General features: G+C 39.5%; 1 protein-coding gene across 19 annotated transcripts in view; it reads right to left on the bottom strand.

Moving 5' to 3' along the window:
• The window catches only part of CELF1 (CUGBP Elav-like family member 1), an 80,235-nt gene that overhangs the window by 25,770 nt on the left and 34,671 nt on the right, over positions 1 to 19,794 (bottom strand). For 8 of the 19 annotated variants that reach the window (XM_082341160.1, XM_082341158.1, XM_082341174.1 and 5 more), the window contains exons 2-5: positions 12,510 to 12,661; positions 3,865 to 4,052; positions 2,283 to 2,365; positions 1,865 to 1,913 (exon numbers count right to left, since the gene is read on the bottom strand). In XM_082341160.1, the coding sequence (XP_082197286.1) occupies positions 1,865 to 1,913; positions 2,283 to 2,365; positions 3,865 to 4,052; positions 12,510 to 12,580 (391 nt within the window). In that variant the 5' untranslated portion in view covers positions 12,581 to 12,661. Of the gene's footprint in view, positions 1 to 1,864; positions 1,914 to 2,264; positions 2,366 to 3,864; positions 4,053 to 12,509; positions 12,662 to 13,919; positions 13,992 to 17,703; positions 17,745 to 19,794 lie in introns of those variants that run through there. The other 11 variants (XM_082341171.1, XM_082341168.1, XM_082341167.1 and 8 more) reach the window with 6 other exon arrangements.

Raw genomic sequence — 19,794 nt, 5'->3', positions numbered from 1 at the left:
AAAGAAAAGGACAATTTAGATGACAGATTATTTACAGCACTGATTCACTACCTTGCACCATACACAAAAATTAACTCAAGATGCATTAATTCCGAGTAACTAATGGATTAACTGAATCTAAGACCTGAAACCATAAGGCTTGGTAAGCTCCTTCGCATGGGTCTTGGCGATGATTTTTTGGATTTGACACCAAAAGCAAAGGCAACAAAAGCAAAAAATAAACAAGTGGGGCTATATCAAACTAAAAAGCTTCTGCACAGCAAAAAACAAACAAAAAACCGTCAACAAAATAAAAAGGCAACCTACTGAATAGGAGAAAGTATTTGCAAATCATGTGTCTGATAAGGGGTTAATATCTAAAATGTATAAAGAACTTGCAGAACTCAACGGTGAAAGAAAAACAACTTGATTAAAAAATGGGCAGTGGATCTAAAAAGACATTTTTCCAAAGAAAACATACAGATGACCAACAGGGACATAAAAGATGCTCAATATCACTAATCAATGCACTGATCATTTGCATCGTAGGGAAATGCAAATCAAAACCACGAGATATCATCTCACCTGTTAGAATGGTTATTATCAAAAAGACAACAAAGAATAAGTTGGTGAGGATGTGGAGAAGAGGGAAGCCTTGGGCACTGCTGGTGGGACTATATGGTGCAGCCACTGTGCAAAACAGTATAGAAGTTCTTCAAAACATTAAAGTTAGTACTACCATATGACCCAGCAAGTCCACTCCTGGATATTTATCTGATGAACACGAAAACACTTACTTGAAAAGACCTATGCACCCCCATGTTTACTGCAGCATTATTTACAACAGCAAAGATATAGAAGCAACCTAAGTATCCATCAGTAGATGAATGGATAAAGAAAATGTGGTATTTTACACACACATGAATATCATTCAGCCATAAAAAAAAGAATGAAATCTGGCCATATGTGACAACATGGATGGACCTTGAAGGCATTATGCTAAGTGAATTAAGTCAGACAGAGAAAGATAAATACCGTATTGCTCTCACTTAAATATGGACTCTTTTAAACAAACAAACAAACCGACAAACAATTGAACTCCGAGATACAGAGAAAAGACTGGTGCTTGTCAGAGGCAAGGGAAAGAAGGTAGGCAAAAAGGGTAAAGGGGGTCAAAAGGCACAAATTTCCAGTTTTAAAATAAGTTAAGTCATGGGGACATAAGGTACAGTATGGTGACTACAGTTAATACTGTATTGCATGTTTTTTTAAAAAAATAAACTTATTTATTCATTTATTTTTGGCTGTTTTGGGTCTTCATTGCTGCGCACGGGCTTTCTCTAGTTGTGGCGAGCGGGGGCTACTCTTCATTGCGGTGTGCGGGCTTCTCATTGTGGTGGCTTCTCTTGTTGAGGAGCACGGGCTACAGGAGTGTGGGCTTTAGTAGTTGTGGCTCACGGGCTCTAGAGCGCAGGCTCAGTAGGTGTGGCACACGGGCTTAACTGCCCTGTGGCATGTGGGATCTTCCCGGACCAGGGCTCGAACCCGTGTCCCCTGCATTAGCAGGCAGATTCTTAACCACTGCGCCACCAGGGAAGCCCTGTACTGCATGTTTAAAAGTTGCTAAGAAAGTAGATCTTAAAAGTTCTCATCACAAGAAAAAAAATTTTTTGTAACTATTTATGGTGACAGATGTTAACTAGACTTATTGTAGTGTCGTTTTGCAATATATACAAATATTGAACCATTATTTTGTACAACTGAAACTACCATGTCAATTATATCTCAAAAGATTAATTAGAGCACAATACAATCCAAATGCCATGAGAACAGCAAATACACAGGAAGAAACATTATAAGGGGAGGGCTTTATATACTTGCTTACCATTGTTCTTCTCACTGTCGGCAGGTTTCATCTGTATAGGATGATGCATCTAAAAAGCAAAACACATGAATATTACTATTGAATACACCAAAGGAATTCAGAAACATAAATGAAGACTCTAAAGGAAATACCAAAACTGACCTTAAGAGTTGTCTCTGAACTCTTGCCTGCCTCATTATCTCCCCTCCACAAAATATCAAAATAGAATGTGAGTCAACAAGTCAAAATTCTCTTGGTTGAAAGAGAATTACTTTCAGCCTATCTTCTTTGAAACATTCCCTTTATGTCCTCCTTTACATCAATTCCTGTGGCAGTCACCCTTTTCCCCAAATGGTTTTCAGTGTGTGCCTGAAATGTATAAGTATGTTCCATATGTCAAAACCACCACAGTTCCACTTACTAGTAGGAGCTTTCTTACCCCTGGGAGGACCTTCATGTTGTGAAGAGCATTCTGAGCTTCTAATGCAGCTTTTCGGGTGTAAAATGTAACAAAACAGCACCCTGCAACAAACAACACTTCAGGAAATCAAACCAGTCTTTTGAAAGCAGATAATTCCTAGAGCACTCCCTCCTCCGGCTATATATTGAAAATTAAAAGAGAGGGCTGGGTTTATTAAAATTGGGGGGGGGTGGGGGTAGAGGGAGGGAGATGGAGAAAACCTAGCAGGGGGGAAGAAAAAGATTTTCTATCATTTTCTTCATTACTGTAGTCTCCTGGTTTTATTAAAATTCTTCTTTAACTGCTCTTATAACTTCTTTGGGAAAGATGACTTTCCTTACAAAGGTCACGTCACCATGCCATTCAACCTGCCCTACTTGGAGCACCAGGTAGTATTCTGGGCAAGAAGACTCAGCTACAAACCAGACAGACAGAGGCCTTGCACTCTTGCAGCCTGTAGTCTACAAATCGTTCTTTCACAGAACAAGCCTTACACTGTAGCCAATTTCTACCATATGCCTCAAACATAATTATCATTTATTAAGTTATAAAATGACTTAAGAGCAAGGACCTCAATATCTTTTTTTGGACTCTTGGTTTTCATCAAATATCATCACATGTCTAACAGCACACGGCACTTGACTGAGGAGATCTGGAGATTTTGTGCTCTGTATCTTTAATGGGGATCGGAGGGGGGAAGTATGTCTTGTAAATCTTGGGTCCATAGTCCCATAAGATATGGTACAGATTTCTTTCAAAATCACCCTGCAATTAAGATTTTAAATTACTGCATATTATATTGACAATCATTTTCAGGAACTATAATACTTTATATTCTTGGTTAACTATGCCACAAAGAGAAAATAATTCTTCAGCTTCTAGGTCCTCTGCTATTAAGCTGGTTTCAAACATAAAATCATGCTTGCGTACATCTGCACTGTAGAACAGCTTTCACAGAAAATTACTCTGAAATGGGTCATTTGGGAAAACAAGTGTATGTCTATGTGGTATGGGGCAAAGCTAACACCTTATCTACTATCAGGCCTATAAAACTTCCACTCTGCTGGGTATTTCTGGAAGCAGCTTGCCTTTCTTCTCCTGTTCATTTTGTAGGCTACAACAGGTCACCTACAAACAAGTTGCTCCTAGTTGCTAAGCCATCCCAGAAGGCCTCTGTAACACTAACAGAAACCCACGGGTACCTGGACAGTCTTTCTCTTTCCACTTACTCTAGCCAAAATACTAAAGAAAACCTATGTGGTTGGTTTACTTCAACTTTATTTTTGTCATTCCACTCCCAAGATCAAATGAGACACTCACATGATTCTGTCTCTTGAATTTACAGATCTCAGAAAGGACTGCCTAAGATCCAATTTACAAATTATCCTCATGATGTCACCTTAAGTTTTTACTTTTAAGCCATTAAACGTGTTTGGACTCGGAGATATAGCTACAACAAAATGACAGGTTTTTTTCCCCCCTGTATGACCACAAGAGCATTCTGGCAATGAGAGAGAGCATGCACATGATTAAAAATACATATAAAAGTCAAAGCCCTTACCTTTGCTCTGAGGAGGGTTTTGGCTCCTATCCCTTAGGACGTTGATTTCGTAGACAGCACCATACTGTTCAAACAGTTCCCTCAAATCCTTCTCTGACCAGGTCCTTGGAACCTGGCCCACAAACATCTTGATAGCATCAAGATCCGGTTGGTCTGGGTGGTCCAGGGTGCCGTTCATTTTCTTTGAGCTGCGTAAAATAAAATAAAACTTCTATTATGTATTCATGTTGCTTCCTAGAGAATCTTCTTTTCTTTAAAGGTCTCAACTACTTCCTGATAAAGTAGGGGAAAAAAATTCTACTTCCTTTCACTACTTCCATTCAATTTACCAAAGTTCCCTGGTCCTCCCTCACTACGCCACCCCTTCCATTAGATTCCCAAACTAAAGTCACCATTCTGATTAGGACACCCTGGGCTTTAACTAAGGAATTGAGTGTCAGTCATTCCTTGTCTAGCTAGAGAAGTCTCAGAAGAACTTAAGAGGTAAAGTTCCTAAAGCAAGTTTTAATCATTTTTAAGCGTAGCTAATAAAACTTTTTAAAATGTCCATAAAATCACAAAGGACTACTGCTTATGGATAAGATTCAGGACTCTCAATCTACACGATGATGGGTGAAAAGTTTCTTTCAGTAGATATTAGAGCAGAAGCACATGATTTCCAAGGCCTAAGCTAAGAACTGACTAGAATGTTAGCCTTTGGATGTTGCTGTCTCATGCATAATCCTGATGCTCTTGAGTGAGCCCCCACATCAAAACAAAGCTTTGCCTCTTAAAGTTTCACAAATGACTGTTATATAAACAAAAACAATGATGTCATCATTCTAGGGTTTTTTGTGTCTAAGTTATCCAATTTACTGCTATTTCTCCAAGATTGTACCAGTTAATTCCCTTACCAACTGTAACCATTATAATGTCCACAAATTCCTCCAATCCCATCACATCAAACCTGTAACACTCCTACCTAAATAACTTCATTCCTACCCCTGCCACTGCCAAGAACCATGGGGAACTCCTGCACTGTAAATGTTTCCACTCAGAATGAATCAAAGTCCTTCTCCTACCACCTTTCATAAGAATGATCTTATTCTTAGCATGTATCCAAACCAATAACAACTTAAATTCCAAATAGTTAGCATGTTTAACTTTTGTTAGTGTTTGCTAAATCCAGACATCACATCATCATGTTCAAATGTGCCATGTTCTAATATTCAATCCCAAATAAAATGCCACTTTTCTTTAAAGGAAAAACAACAGTTTTTTCACCACTGCTATCCTTTGAATAGTATTTGAAGATCCTTGAGAATGCTGAATCCAGTAGTTCAACCTCTGTTAAATTCCTAAATCTCTTGTAACTGAATACAGGGCTATTCTCATGTCACCTGTGCTGAATCTAGCACTAACTAAACATCTAAAGCTTTAAGACAAATGTCATACAGATCAACCCTTGCTGCTACGTCTGTGAGGGTTCCCCATACTCTTTCAGGTTAACTAGTCAATTTCATCAGGACTCAAATAGTACTAAATTTCCAACTTCACTGTAGTATTTAACACATTTTAGCATAACCTGGCTCTGTCTACCTCTCCCAACAAGACTGAGAGCTCCTTGAAGGCAGAAACTGTTTTATTTCCTATTCATTCTTATAGCCACACCTGGTATGGTGCCTGATTCAAAGTAATTACTCAGATGTGGGATGGGAAGAACTTCTTGTTCTCAACAATTCCCCCATTTAAGCAACTAACCTTTATAAAAATGCATGCTGTGCACAAAGAGGGCTCACAAATTAAAGAGCAGATATTATCTCCTATGACTGTTTGACTGTCACAAGAGGAACCTACTCTTTTTTCCTTTTTAAGTATTTTGGAATACATTGTTTTATTAGTTTTCCTTTATTAATTTAAAACCATGTATGGTAAGTTGTTGCACAAATATAATATAGCTGCTTCTAGAAGCCTAATCCCAACATTCTAACAGAAATCATTCTACCATGAATTTTTTTAAAAAGTCCTATGACTAGTGAAAAAATGGGTGTCACTCCCTACAACCCATTCCCAACAACTTTAATTACCAGTTTTAGTATTTTATTAAAACGTCACTAAGTTTAATCACATTTCTATTCTAGGGAGGGTTAACACAGAACCCAAATAAATGGTGCATAGAATGTTTTGACTATAAAGGAAGCAGACAGTTATTTCTGAAAAGAGGCAGGAGTTTATTAGTTTGTATTACATTGGAGGCAACCGCGCTCAATTTGTCCCTTCCTTCTGTATTCGTGTGCCGTTTCTAAACTAAATATATCACTGTTTAGTGCAAAAGCATAAACACAGTCAGTATATGTGAATTGTGATTTACCCAAAAGTTCAGTGGGGACTCAGCATTCCAGACAAGTGCCTTTCCTTTCTCTCTTTACTCTCCAAATCCCTCTCCATTTCTTCATGTCCACCTACTGCATGAATCACCCCTTCCCGCCGTGTATACCAATTCAAGAGCCAGAAGAATCCCCCAAGGACCAGGGGCAATCTTCAAACTTAACCATTAGAAACTTTTACAGCAATCACACTGCATAATTTTATGTATGTTCTATGGAATATTAAAAAGATACGCAAAATGCAAGCTTACACCTCATTATTTTGTTTTTCTATGAAATTATCGTATTGTATTTAACAAGCTGGGTGGCGGGAGGGACAGGACATGGTCCTTCACCAGTTTAAGAAGCACTTCTAGAGCACAGCAAATGATCAGGCCAGGCTCAAGATGCAGTGGACATCATGCAACTGGAGTTATGCACTGACTTATTTCTTCCTCCAATTAATACTGAGCTCTTATTTATACAGGCCAAGCACTGTGTTAGATGTGGTATATATCAGTGAAGAAAGGAAAACATGAGGTATTTCTTTGGAGCACATGAAGACACAGTTAGTGCCAACATCAGCTAGAGATAAAAAAGAGAAAAGCAACCACATGTGTACCTATGTATATGTAATAAGCAGTCACAAACTTTCTCATAAACTTGTTATTGTGTCTGAAGAGATGAGCAACAATGCTCTTCCATTCTGAACCTTCCACACATACTCCCAGTATGCATGTTGTCCTTAAAAGTAACCACTGCATAAAAGAGTCACCTGGGGACAAGACTCCCAGTGTGATATGCCAAGGATCCCACAACATCTGGGTATGGCATTCAGTCTACATATCACTGAATACATTCTCAAATTTGTGCCTTACCTCCCCATTGATGAGAGCTCCTCAGAGTCACTGATCATAAATTATATATATTTATTATGTTCACTCAAGAACCAATGAATTCAGCAGTCCCTGGAGAAGTATCTATACTGTCCCTGTCATTCCTAAGGGACAAGTCTGTGGAAATTCTTATCGTCTGTGGAAGTACTGACAGTACTTCAGTGAAGTATTAACCTGGGAGTAGGATGGAAGAGAGGAAAAGCATGGCCTGCAGCAATGAGGGATGAAGGGAGATGAGAAGGCAGCAAGTATTTTAGGGGAGAGGCATGACACCAACCCACTTCTTTTTATGTTTCTGACCCAGCAACTGGCGAATCATTAAGAATGAGAAACTATGAGAGATCAGGACCAGAGGCTGCCTTGTCTTCCTGATTCTCGATGGAACATGCCATAGGAAAATGAAACAACCAGTTTGGAAGAGACAGGGGAGGGAAAACAAAGAGCTTTATTTTCAAAGCACACTTCCATTCAAAACTCTTAAACCCTCTCTTCTCTTTCTCCTATCAAAACTTCCCAGCACCAGGCCCAGCTCAGAGGGCAGAGTTAATGTTCCATCCCACTTCTTTCCCATTCCTTGGCCCCAGATGACTAGACCAGGAGGTGGATCTTAACCCAACAAGCTGATTCACTGGCTGGCTGGAAACCCAAGACTGTGGCCTATGCTTAAAACAGAAAGATAGGCCTGGCTAATCAAGATCCTCTATAGCTGCACTGAGCAACACAATAGCCACTAGCCACAGGTGACTATTTAAATTTAATTTTAAAAATCCAGTTTCTCGATTGCACTAGCCACATATGACCAGTGTCTACTGCATAGGACAGCAGAGACACAAGTTTGTTTGTTTTTTTTTCCTAGCCGCATGGCTTGTTGGGATCTTAAGTTCCCCGACCAGGGACTGAACCCAGGCCCTCGGCAGTGAAAGCCCAGAGTCCTAACCACTGGACCAGGAGGGAATTCCCAGAAGAACATTTTTAACATCACAGAAAGTTCTATTGCACAGGACTGCTCTACAGAATCTAGAACGGGTTAACAGAAACAGGCAGTCAGTGGTGAAGTTGGAAGAGGAAAAGCTGCAACTTGGGACAGCACGAGTTAAGCTGATAAGATGAAAGGGCAGTGGCAAGAGATAATAGGAGTCATGCTACAATATAGATGAAGCTTGAAAACATTATGCTAAGTGAAAGAAGCCAATCACAAAAGGCTACATATTGTGTGATTCTATTTATGTGAAGTGAATAGGCAAATCTATAGACACAGAAAGTAGGTTAGTGGTTGCCTAGGAATGGGGATTAGGGGTAGGGAGAAAGGCAGGGAATGATTACTCATGGGTACAGGGTTTCTTTTGTGGGATGAAAATGCTCTGGGGGGGTGCCAAGACAGCCTGGAAGGGCAATGGCAAAGCCAAGCCGTGCTGCAACCAAAATCATCTGGTAGATGAAGAATAGAAGCAGCAGCGCATGCAGACAGAGCAGAACGTGTGCCCTGGGTCAAAAAGATGGAGTTTGAGTCTTTCAGCTGTAGAGTTCCTGATTATAGTCCAGTCCACTTGTGTCCTTACAAGAAAACCCTTTCATATATGCTAGCTTGAGTGGTATCTGTTCCTTGCAGTCAGACGGGTTGGCAAATACTACCTTCACATCTGTTTAAAAATCATTTCCAAAACCGTTAATAACTCAGTTTTTTCACTCTCCCCTTCTCATTACTTGTTGACCTCCATTTGCTCATTATACAAACAGAAAAATTTCAAATACTTACCAACCCCTCCACCTCCCCAGCAGGCATAAATACTTGTCACATCCCAATCTCCAGCCACCACCCACCCCTACCAGGTCCTCTGGCTCACAATGTGCTGTGGAAAAACTGGCACAGAAGAACATCAGAATGAAAAGGACCCAGAAACACTGGCCTAAGTTACTCACTAGATGTTCTCTAGGGGAACAAGACTAGATGCATCTATGCTGGAAGGAAGGAAGGAATTTTAATTTGAATAAAGGGAGATCTTCCTGTTAGTTGAGGTGTTAGGTACTAGAAAAAGCTATCAATAAAGATTTTTAAGTCACCATTCAACGACAGAACAGTAACAATCTGCTTGTGAAGGTTTTCAGCCTTCTTCCCTGAGGAAGAGAGATAACGTCTGAAGACCTTATCTCAGTAATCATCTCTAATTATTAAGAAAAAAACCTCACAGGGTTTATCATTCATTCAACTGTACTTCCCAAGCTCCTGCTGTGTATCAGATACTACACACTATAGGGGCTATAAAAGCGGACTGAGCAATACCGGCCCTGTAGACAATGGCACTGAACAAGTGGAAGGACACAACTACAATATGCTACAAATGTTTTAACAGATTTATAAAAGTTCTGTGAAAAAGTGGCTAATATGGTTTAACTTATTTGGGGCAGGGGGTGTGTGTGCACAGGGATTTAAGCTGAATGGAGTAAGCAGCTGGAAAAAGTGCTATGTAGCATGGAGGTATGAAAGTCTAAGGGGTGATGAGGAAATGGTAAGGACTCAGAAGGGAGAGAAGAGTGAGATAACATTAGAAAGGTAGGAAAAGGACTTGAGAAAGTTTGGGGGGGGGGGGAGTATAAAAATATTTTTTAAAAATTAGAAAGAGAAAATTGATGAGAATAAAGAGGTTGAAGAGACCCAGGAAATGGCTTTCCATGTTATACTGATAGGGCTGAACTTTATTCCAAGATTTTTAAACAAGGGGTGATTAGATTTGTCTTTTAAAAGACATCTGGCAATAATCTAGAGGATGAATAAAGTGGGGAAATATGCAGATCAGGAGGCTCTTGCACAAACCAGATCCTAAGATTAGGAACCATTCCCGCAATGTTGAGAAATTTGGGCGGCAGGACTCACTACAACTTGGAGATAATCGATAAAGGAGATGAGGAAAAGAAATTATTGATCACTCTTGGATTCTAGTACAGACAGTTTGGGGAATTGTTTTTACATGGGGAGATCTCCAGATGGAGGTATCCAATGGGCAGTATTTAGAACAAAGTCATAGAACTCGGGGGACATCTGGGGGATAGATAAAGATCTGAGAATCAGAGAAGCACATCAGTGCCCCCTTAAGCAATGGGAAAGCTAAGAGGAAAAGGTCTGAGATACAATCCCTAGAGAACACCTATGACCTAGTGTGTAAGCAAAGTAAAAGGAACCAGTGGAAGCTGAAGAGTATTATTTATTACAAATAATAAGTATCTGTAATATCTATTATTATAAATAAGAAAGGGAACTAGGGATCAGGTCCCCCCAGCCCTTCCACAGCTCCTCCAGCAATTTTTCTCTGTTGTAAAGAAATTTTGGAATAGATACACTGCTAGATCATATTCCCAGGCAATATCACTTCAGAGAGAAAACTAATGATTATCAAGCCTACTGCTAAAGTAGTATGAGTGAAAAGAAGGGCTGAGAATCCAAGAAAGAGGTGGCAAGCACACACCATTCTGTAGAACTTTCTTCTTCCCAACTCTGTGGGGTTTGGGTGTGTGGTGCCCATGGAAGTGGGCCAGAGGACTTGCAATAATGAGAAGTGTTGATGGTTAACTGCTTAATGACACCTGAGGCAGCCAGGTCTAGGGGGCAAAAATACAGAGGCTATCATTAAACTTGCATTTTAGGCCCAAGGTTGATACCAACTGTCCTCAGTCAAGTCAGGTATAGCCTCTCTCAACTGGGTTTCTCATCTGTAAAACAGGGGCAATAGTTTATGCCCAATTAACCTCACAAAGCTTCTGTGAAGCTGGATGGCTAAAACAAATGCAAAAGCTCTTGGGAAAAAATAATATAACAGTGTACTCCCTGATTACCTGTACTCAGAATGAGCACTGTATTCAGTCCATTAGTTCTCTAACTTAAGTGTACACAAAAACCACATGGGACACTGTTAAAATAGATTCTTGGGCCCATTCTAGCATGAGAGTATCTGGGCATGGATCCAGAACCTGCGTTTTTATACTCCAGGTGACTTTCACACAGTGGTCCATGATCCAGATTTCATGGGATACTGAATTAGGTCGACCTTGTAAAAGATGAGAAACAGGCTGAGGAAAAATGCTGTATCTAAGGATTGAACACTAGGCAGTTGCAACGCATAGAGAGAAAGTGTTACAGTGAAAGATAATTTGAGCCACAAAGTCCTATTTCTAGGGACCATATATCTGGTACATGGGAATATTTTTATTATGTATTAAGTCTTTATGATGGATTCATTGTGATTTCACCTGTAATCTACTGATAAAGTTTTATTTTAGCAGTAAAGAGAACTCTCATAAAAAGACACATCTAAATTACCATTATTTTGGAGACTATAGAGAAGGCACAGGATCCATCCCAAATCAGCAAGCCACATAACTTTGAGCTCCCCCCCACGCCGCCCCAACAAACTATTCCACAAAGAACTGTTGAGAATCTGCTATTACAACACCTGTTACACCTAATCCCAGGGCAGACTGATTTGCACATGGAGGCCTAATCTCAAAGACTTGCACTACTGTTATCTAGGGAGTAGTCTACCATTTAATATTCTTGGCTTTGAATAACCTAAGGCTCTTTTACTTAGGTTCCAAGGTACTATGAAGCCTGGTTAAAGAAACTGAAATCAAGAGTTAGAAGTGTGTTCTTTTCTACAAAGCCCACAATTCAGGCCCCCTATAGGTATAGCTCAGAGCTAGGTTGGTGTTTCAGCTGCATACAATGGCAGTGTCACTTCTTGAACCCTAGTACTGCAAACTGATTAGGTTTCTCATTTCCACATTCAAAATTTATTAAGGCAAATTCCCAATCAAGATTAATCCAGTTTGCCCCCCTTTGGGGGGGCACATATGATGTCCCCAGAATCATGTATTGTGCTGCATTTTCAACTAGATTGGGGGGTGTGGAAATCAAGGTTCAGGACTAGTTTACATGTCAATACAGCGTCCTGTATATACTACTAAATACACCCTAGCTACCAGTCCTCTGTGATAGGAGTCTAAGAATTTGATCATTAAAAATAAACAAACATACAAATAAATAGCTTCCCAAAACATTATCTGAAGTTGTATACCCAACCCAAAGTAATAAAACTATGGTTTAAAAAAATACCTTGGAATCTATCAGATGGGAAAACTACAGCTTAAAGGGACTGGAGCCAGCACACTTGAGCTGATGTTGCTGGTCATATATCAAATGCATCCTTATGTACAAAACTTTTATAGCTAGACGAAACCAGCAATAATGAGAGAGAATCAGACTACAATAGAAAATAACAATAGTGTGGACTTTGGCTTCCTCACCCAATTTTTTCTTCCCTCTTTTAAGGAAAGGGACCAGTTTTATCAAATAACAAAGAAAACAGCCCAGTTCCTCTACTTATGATAAAAATGAGACAACAAAAATACTTACACGGGACTGGAATTCAAAGAGCAATGATCCACCATCATTTCTGGAAGGAAATCCAACTTAAACGCAGCCATCACCTCACTCTCCCCTTCAGAAGCCAATGTTATTAACTTGCTGCACTTGTCTGATCCACAAATACACACAGCTTTAGCTTCCTGGGCCCCACAAAAAACACAAAGTGGAAACAGGAGCTCAGGGAAACCAGCAATAAGTGCCACAGAAACAGGCAGGACTGGGGAAGGGGAAGGGAGTATTGGATTAAAAGGGGGATGTGACCATGTGAAGGGAGGCTCAGCCCAGCACACAATGAAAGTGCTGATGCGCCAGGCTTGTTTTGTGTGATTTTCCCTGGCGAAGCAGTACTAAGTGCACTGTCAGATAAATAGAGTGTCAGATCCATGAAGATAGCAGTGGCTAACAGAGCAGAAGAAACACAAGCTTGTTTCACATCTTCCAAACTCCTCCCTGAGAATCAGTTTTTGAGGACCCCCAAAGCCTGAAACTACCTGAAGCAAAAGAAAAGGAGAAAAAAAAAAGTTCACTTCATGTGGTCTGAAAATGTTTTTAGAAAGAACTGGGTTGTTAGCCTTGGTTTGAACTTATTTTCCACGTGCCAAAGACAGCAACGAACGCACTATTTGGGTTCCAAACTAACCTCAGAAGAGTCATTTAATGGTTCAGACCATCCATCAGAAGCAGGCCAGAGGCAAGCTGGCTGAAGAACTGGCCACCAGAAACATACTGCTCTTATACTACTACCTGCACTGGACCAACCTTGCTTTCTTGATGGTCTTGAGAGCAAAATATGCTACCTAATGGTTCCTCATCACAGTGAAAACTTTAAAAATTGCTGTTTCACTGACATTCATTTAGATAGCACAGGGCAAAACTTCTTTACTAATTCTGAATCTTAATTTGCCAGAAAATTTAAAAAGTGAAAAATAAAAATGGAATAGTATATTCTGCCTCTTGATAAAGTACTAAGGAACACTGTTTTTTCAGTAGTTTGACCTTTCTAGAGAAACAAAAAACAAAAGAAAACTAAACAAAAGCCACCACAGTGATAATAATGAAAAAGAACTGGGGCCTACCAGGGACAAATACTCAAACACTTAAAGGAAGGAAACAGGAATGTAGCCTAAGTCTCTTCAGCGGCTGCCCTCTTTTAAACTGTTCCTAAAACCAAGATTAATGAATGTGCACATAAAAATTCTATTATGGGTGAGCAGCAGAGATGGATATATTTAGCAGTCGAGGCAGATGTGGTACTCCCATTCTCAATTTAGCTCCACATCCCTCCAAACAACAAATGGTGGCATTTCAATATTTAGGCAGTGACTCTAAAACTGTATCTCTGAAGGCTCCCAAATTTCACAGGCCTTCTTTCCACTTTTATCATTAGGGTTGCCTTACCTCAAAGACTTCACTTCACTCAAGCTCAGTTCACAATACAGGGAACTTTGAAAAAAAGAAGTTATGTTCAGCCTGTAAAGAGGTAAACAGATGAACTCCTAAACATAGAGAATGACTTTAACAAAAAATAATGAAAGGCAGTAATGTCATGGCACAGGCCTAAATGTTCTAGTCTGTGTAACGATGGCTGACACCTGTCTGCATCTGACTGAGGAAGGTAGAAACTGTGTCTTCTGTCCAATATCCAGACATAACTACCCAACATTTAGAACTAAAATAGCAGATAACTGCTTTTCTGTTTTTTTCAGAGCCCCTGCCCATCTGATCTACTACTTTAGAGACAGAAGTGACAGGAGCTCTCTTCCACCCTATTAAAAGAGGAAGCAGACACAGGCTGCAAGTGAGAGGAGACTGTGCAGCTGGCACACAGCACACACAGTTCACCAAGCCCTGACTGCCAGACAAAAAGAAGATGTTAACCCAGGCTGGGGCTGGCTGAGTTACTGGTTAGGCTGGTCCTTGTTTCTAAGTACACTGGAGTCGATCACAAGCCTCTTCCTATAGAGAACTACCTAGACTAAGGAGCAACTTTGTGAGGCCAGTTAACAACCAAATTAGATTTTTTAGTTTAAGGATTCCTTTAAAAAGGAATCAAGTTTTCAGGAAGGCCACTGGTTGTTATGCTTTTATTATTCACTAAAAATACATGACTACTAATTACATCTCTATTTTCATCAGAATCACATCTATAACAAAAGAGTACTGCTCAGTGTATGAAAGATGTGCACTCCTTACAGTAATCTTTACCAAGCCAAAGGCTGTAATGTTTTAAAATTCATTTACGATTTATAAGGCTGCACTGTTTTTAAAACCTACAAGATGGAAATGTTATTACATGAGGGAGGGTGATTCTCTTCAGGCAGGTCACAAGAATTATCTCAGTATAATTAAATTCAACATGCTTGTGTGAAGAGAAAGAACAGAAATTAATCACAAGTCACTCAATTTTAGAAAAGGGTTACAAAGTTAAGTGATGATAAAAAAACAATTATAGAAATACAAAAATGCAGCTGTTAGGGGGAAATTAAAAAGTAGAATTAAAAGTTATTCACAGAAAACTGTCCATAAGTAGTTGTTTTTTAAAATTTCTTGCTCAGAAACACATTCCAGGCTTATAACCCAGGGTCCACTGCAAAAGAAGGCCTTAACTTTCCCTCAGTCTCTTTTTACCACATGTCTGTGAATTTACACTCATGGTTTTCTCTTCTGTCCCTGGTTGGCTGTCTCAGTTTTCTTTGCCGTTAATATTCTCTACTTTTTTCTAAGGGCAACAATTTAAAGTCTAATTGTGTGAGGGTAGGCGCTATCAGCCTGCTGTAACATTAATAACCCAAATCATTAAAAATGATCAGAGGATAAGGGAAACCCTCCAAAGAATAGCACACCCTGCATTTAGAATATCAGAAGGGGTGGGATGAATTGGGAGATTGAGTATACATATACACGTATATATACATAGTGTATACATATATACGCTAATATGTATAAAATAGATAACTAATAAGAATCTGCTGTATAAAAAATAAATAAAATAAAATTCAAAAATTCCAAAAAAAAAAAAGAATATCAGAAGGGAATAAACAGTTTAAAAACTGGATTAGAGAGAAAAAAAAAAAAAACTGGATTAGAAGAGAGAAATGCTAGAAATCACAGCATTTGTTTTGTTAAAAGAGTGAAAGAGCAAAGTAAAGCATAGTTGAGCAAAAAAGCCCAGGTGGTAGGTGCAAACGACAGGCTGTCTATCTTGACTGATGTAACCAGGGAAATCAGTGACAGGTGAAGGGATTTTATACTTCCATCTCAATAATCTAAATGTGTTTTAAAGGGCAAAAATGTGCAGTATGGTTATATGAGCATAGAGGAAATTAGAGCCTACTACTAAATTATAAAAGAGAGCCTATGTCATTAAAAATCCCCATCATTAGTCTATTTAAGGAAAAGTACAAAAACCTAGGGAAAAGTCATAACCTAAGACAGTTAAGTAGACTGGCTTTCCCCCTCAACCCCCCAGAGCTTCTGGCAGTTAAATGGTACATAAGGGATGTAGAAAAGAAGCAACCAATTGATACCACTTGAAAATAACCAACCAGAATAACTTAAAATTTAGCCTAAAACCTTTATGGACTTGAATTTCATTTCCAAAATTTAGTACTTCTAATGTAATTAGTGGGTCTCCTAAAACTCCCAAGCTAGTACCTTGCATATGCAAAAATATACTGACCTAAATTGCTAATTATTTCTGTGACATCTCACTTTGTGGGAGACTTTTTGCAAAAATGTGACAGTTAAATATAATTTAAAACAAAACAAAAAACCTTTGTTGAGTTTCCATGAGAATCTATACAATGAAAAAACTCCTGAAAGGGGGGAGAGGGTTTTAAAGAAAAGAAGGAATAGAATTATTGTTTTAAAAAAAAAAAGTTCCATTTCTATCTGAAATCCCCCCATGTTTAAAACCTGGCAATAAATTAAAAATCTGAAAAACACTGGTGCCCACCAAGGATCTCTGCAAGTTGGATTTTGTTCCTGGGCCTCCCGCCTGCATTTTTTGCTTTTTGGTCTTGTATGCCCTGCTGGCTAGGCTCAACCACTTCTAGTAATTAAGGCCTGCTGATAGGATGTGGGCAGAAAGCCCCCTTCCTCCTTCCCTAGGGCTTATGGTATTTCCAGATTGTGAGCAAATGCATCCAAATTCTGTGACAGGAGTTTCATTTTAGGTTGTTAAGATACCTCCAAGAATTGCAAAGCATATCTTCTCTGGATAAAGTTAGAGTTTCCAGTTTAAAAAAAAACTTCCATTCCAAATCTAAAACCACTGTAAGACAAAAAGCACTAAGTTTAGTAATTGTTGTGTGCAAGCTAGTTTGCCTGTAAAATTATCATATATGGTATATGAGAAGATAGAACAAGGTTGAAGGGAAGAAAATTTACCTTTTTTGAAATCTAAGTTTTCCATTTCCTCTCCCTATCCTTAATCACTACTATCTTCTCCCCAGTCAGTGTCAAAGGACTAGCAGAAAGACATTCTTCCGTGCTTAGTGCTCTCAGCAAAAGTGTAAGCTCAGAGCCTTCCTTGGAGTTTCTCGGACTAACCCTGACCAAATAAACTGTCCTGTCAAATTGTGACCACCATTCAAATCAGGTCATATTTTCAGGTCCCAAACTAGTTCTGGAACTTAAGTGTAGTTGTTAGTTGATAACAATATACTATAAGCTTAAGCTTTATTTAGGCTCCAGTGCTGATTTAAAAATCAGTATGTTGAAGAACTTCTGGTTCCAGGAGGGTAATATTATCTGTGTGAAATCCACTACGTTCTGTCCTCATCGTTGTTCTTGTTTACTTGGGGTGTTCCAGCTATGAAGTGCAAAGGGGAAAGAAAGCTAGCTGGGCAGCTGCTGTGTGCAGATGTACATACATACACATACATACCCTCCCCCCCTCCCCCCACCTCTGCCCAGCCCCAACTGTTAGGACTAGGCAGCAGCTAGTTCAAATGGGAGATAAGCCTGCCTTGGGAAACAGCTAAGGAGAAAGAGGAGAAAGAGTTCGAAAAGAGGAAAAAAAAAAAATCTAGCTTCCTAGGAACAGGAAATTTATCCCATAATGTAGGAAAAAAGCCATCACCTTTCTGAAGGCAATTTTTTCACTTCTGCAAAACAGGCCTCATGCAAGAAGGTTAAAAAGAAAACCACAGAGCACAACCATCCAGCAGTTAGCCCATACCTGTAGCTTTCCACCTCCCTCTCTGGACTATTGTCTTCACTCTAAAAAACCAAGGAAAGAAAAATAAGTGGGCCATGCCTATACTTCTCATAATCCCAAATATGTAGCTTCTTTCCAAGGAAAAGCCCCTTTGTCACCAAGACTGAAGATAAAAAACAAACTCTCCCTCTCCCATTTTTAAAGTATACAATACCTTAACGATAAATTACATTTCACATCTCAAAGTTAATTTAAGAACACCATCAACTTAAAAATGGAGAACTAAAGTACTAAAAGGCTTAAGAAGAGGCTTACCACAAAATGTCACAACAAACAGCAAAACATTGACTAGGATTTATGAAGTTGAACCGCAGCACAGCTAGGTCACCAAAACAATCATTTTTTAGCATCTGCTTTTGGGTGGGAAACTACAATAAAGCTAAAGGTTGTATAATCCTTTTAGCAATTAACGATCATATTGTTAATGTGAAGAGGCCATGATATTTCCCCAGACCAACCTTCCTGAATAGGCTGGTGCCAGGCATAAAGCTCTTAAAAGGCAACCCCAAGTTCCTGCCTTGTAAATGCATATTGGTGGCCCCAGGACGGTGGTGAACCACTGAAACCAACAACAAAGCGGAAGATGGGGAAGTTAATTGAAGGTAAAAGCAAACAGAGGAACCACAAAACCAGTTTGTTTCATTTTTGAACATTATTGAACAATCTTGCAAGATTGATTCTATAAAAGCTGCCCAAATTCCTACAAACTTCCATCTACAACTCCTGCCAACTGTACTTTCTGTCTGGCCCTGGCTACAGACAGAGAACTGCTGAAAGTCACCAAGTCTACTCTGGAAAGTGTAAGAATTCTCAAAGACAAAGCTAGAACCAGAACTCACTGTGAGACACTGCACTCTACCTACCCTCCGTGAACACAAAGACATTTCTTGACTGACATAAAATGGGTGCTTGAGTACTTAATTTGACTTTTCATATGGACCTAACTGGTCTTCAATTTTGCTAATGAAGTAATGATGCTCCCAACCATTTTAATGCAAAGTCTACACTAACAAAAAAAACTTCTAAAAGCCCTTTCTTGGACCTGCCTACATCATCAAGTTATTAAGTGGAAAGGAACTTACATTTTCTAAGTTCACAACACCTCATTCAATCCTGTATCATTATAACCATTTAAGGTGGGGATTACCCTAAGAATTTAGATGCTAAAATAATCTACATGAGGGATTCTAACTCCAGAGCCCATGGTCTATCTCTCTTGAGAAATGTGACCATCTAGGCAGTATAAACTTTTATTGAGACAGTGTGTCTTGAGAGGGTTCTGAAGTAGTTGTTACCTTGGAGGGTAGAGAACAAGTTAAATGTCTACTTGTTAGTTTTATTCTGGAAGATATAAAGGGTAAATAAAAGACCAAGGAGTCATGTTTCCCAATATGTTGCATGGAACAGTTGAGAAACACTGCTAGTGTGTGACCCTGTGAGACCAGACTCATACTGCATGCTAGCTGGGGAATCTCCAGGATACAAAGAGCAAAAGGGAGGCTTGGGGGCTTCCCTGGTGGCGCAGTGGTTGAGAATCTGCCTGCCAATGCAGGGGACATGGGTTCGAGCCCTGGTCTGGGAAGATCCCACATGCCGCGGAGCAACTAGGCCCGTGAGCCACAATTACTGAGCCTGTGCATCTGGAGCCTGTGCTCCGCAACAAGAGAGGCCGCGATAATGAGAGGCCCGCGCACCGCGATGAAGAGTGGTCTCCGCTTGCCACAACTAGAGAAAGCCCTCGCACAGAAACGAAGACACAACACAGCCATAAATAAATAAATAAATTTAAAAAAAAAAAAAGGGAGGCTTGGGGTTGTTAAGAAGGGCCATTATATTAAAGTATGAAGGACACACATCTAGGTCCCAGAGAACATAGCAGCCCTATATATAGGGGGCTAAGGAACAACCTTAGTTGCATAGCCAAGAGAAAAAGGAAAGTGAATTATTTATTTAAAAAACAAACACATAAGCAGGATATTAATCATCCTACTAAGTCACCCAAAGACTTTTGAAAGAAAACTTAAGCACACAAAAAAAGGACACACCGTCTTC

The sequence above is a fragment of the Balaenoptera borealis genome (genome assembly GCF_965194805.1).
Source record: "Balaenoptera borealis genome assembly, chromosome: 11".
Lineage (NCBI taxonomy): Eukaryota > Metazoa > Chordata > Mammalia > Artiodactyla > Balaenopteridae > Balaenoptera > Balaenoptera borealis.
This window is presented reverse-complemented; position numbering and strand designations above follow the sequence as displayed.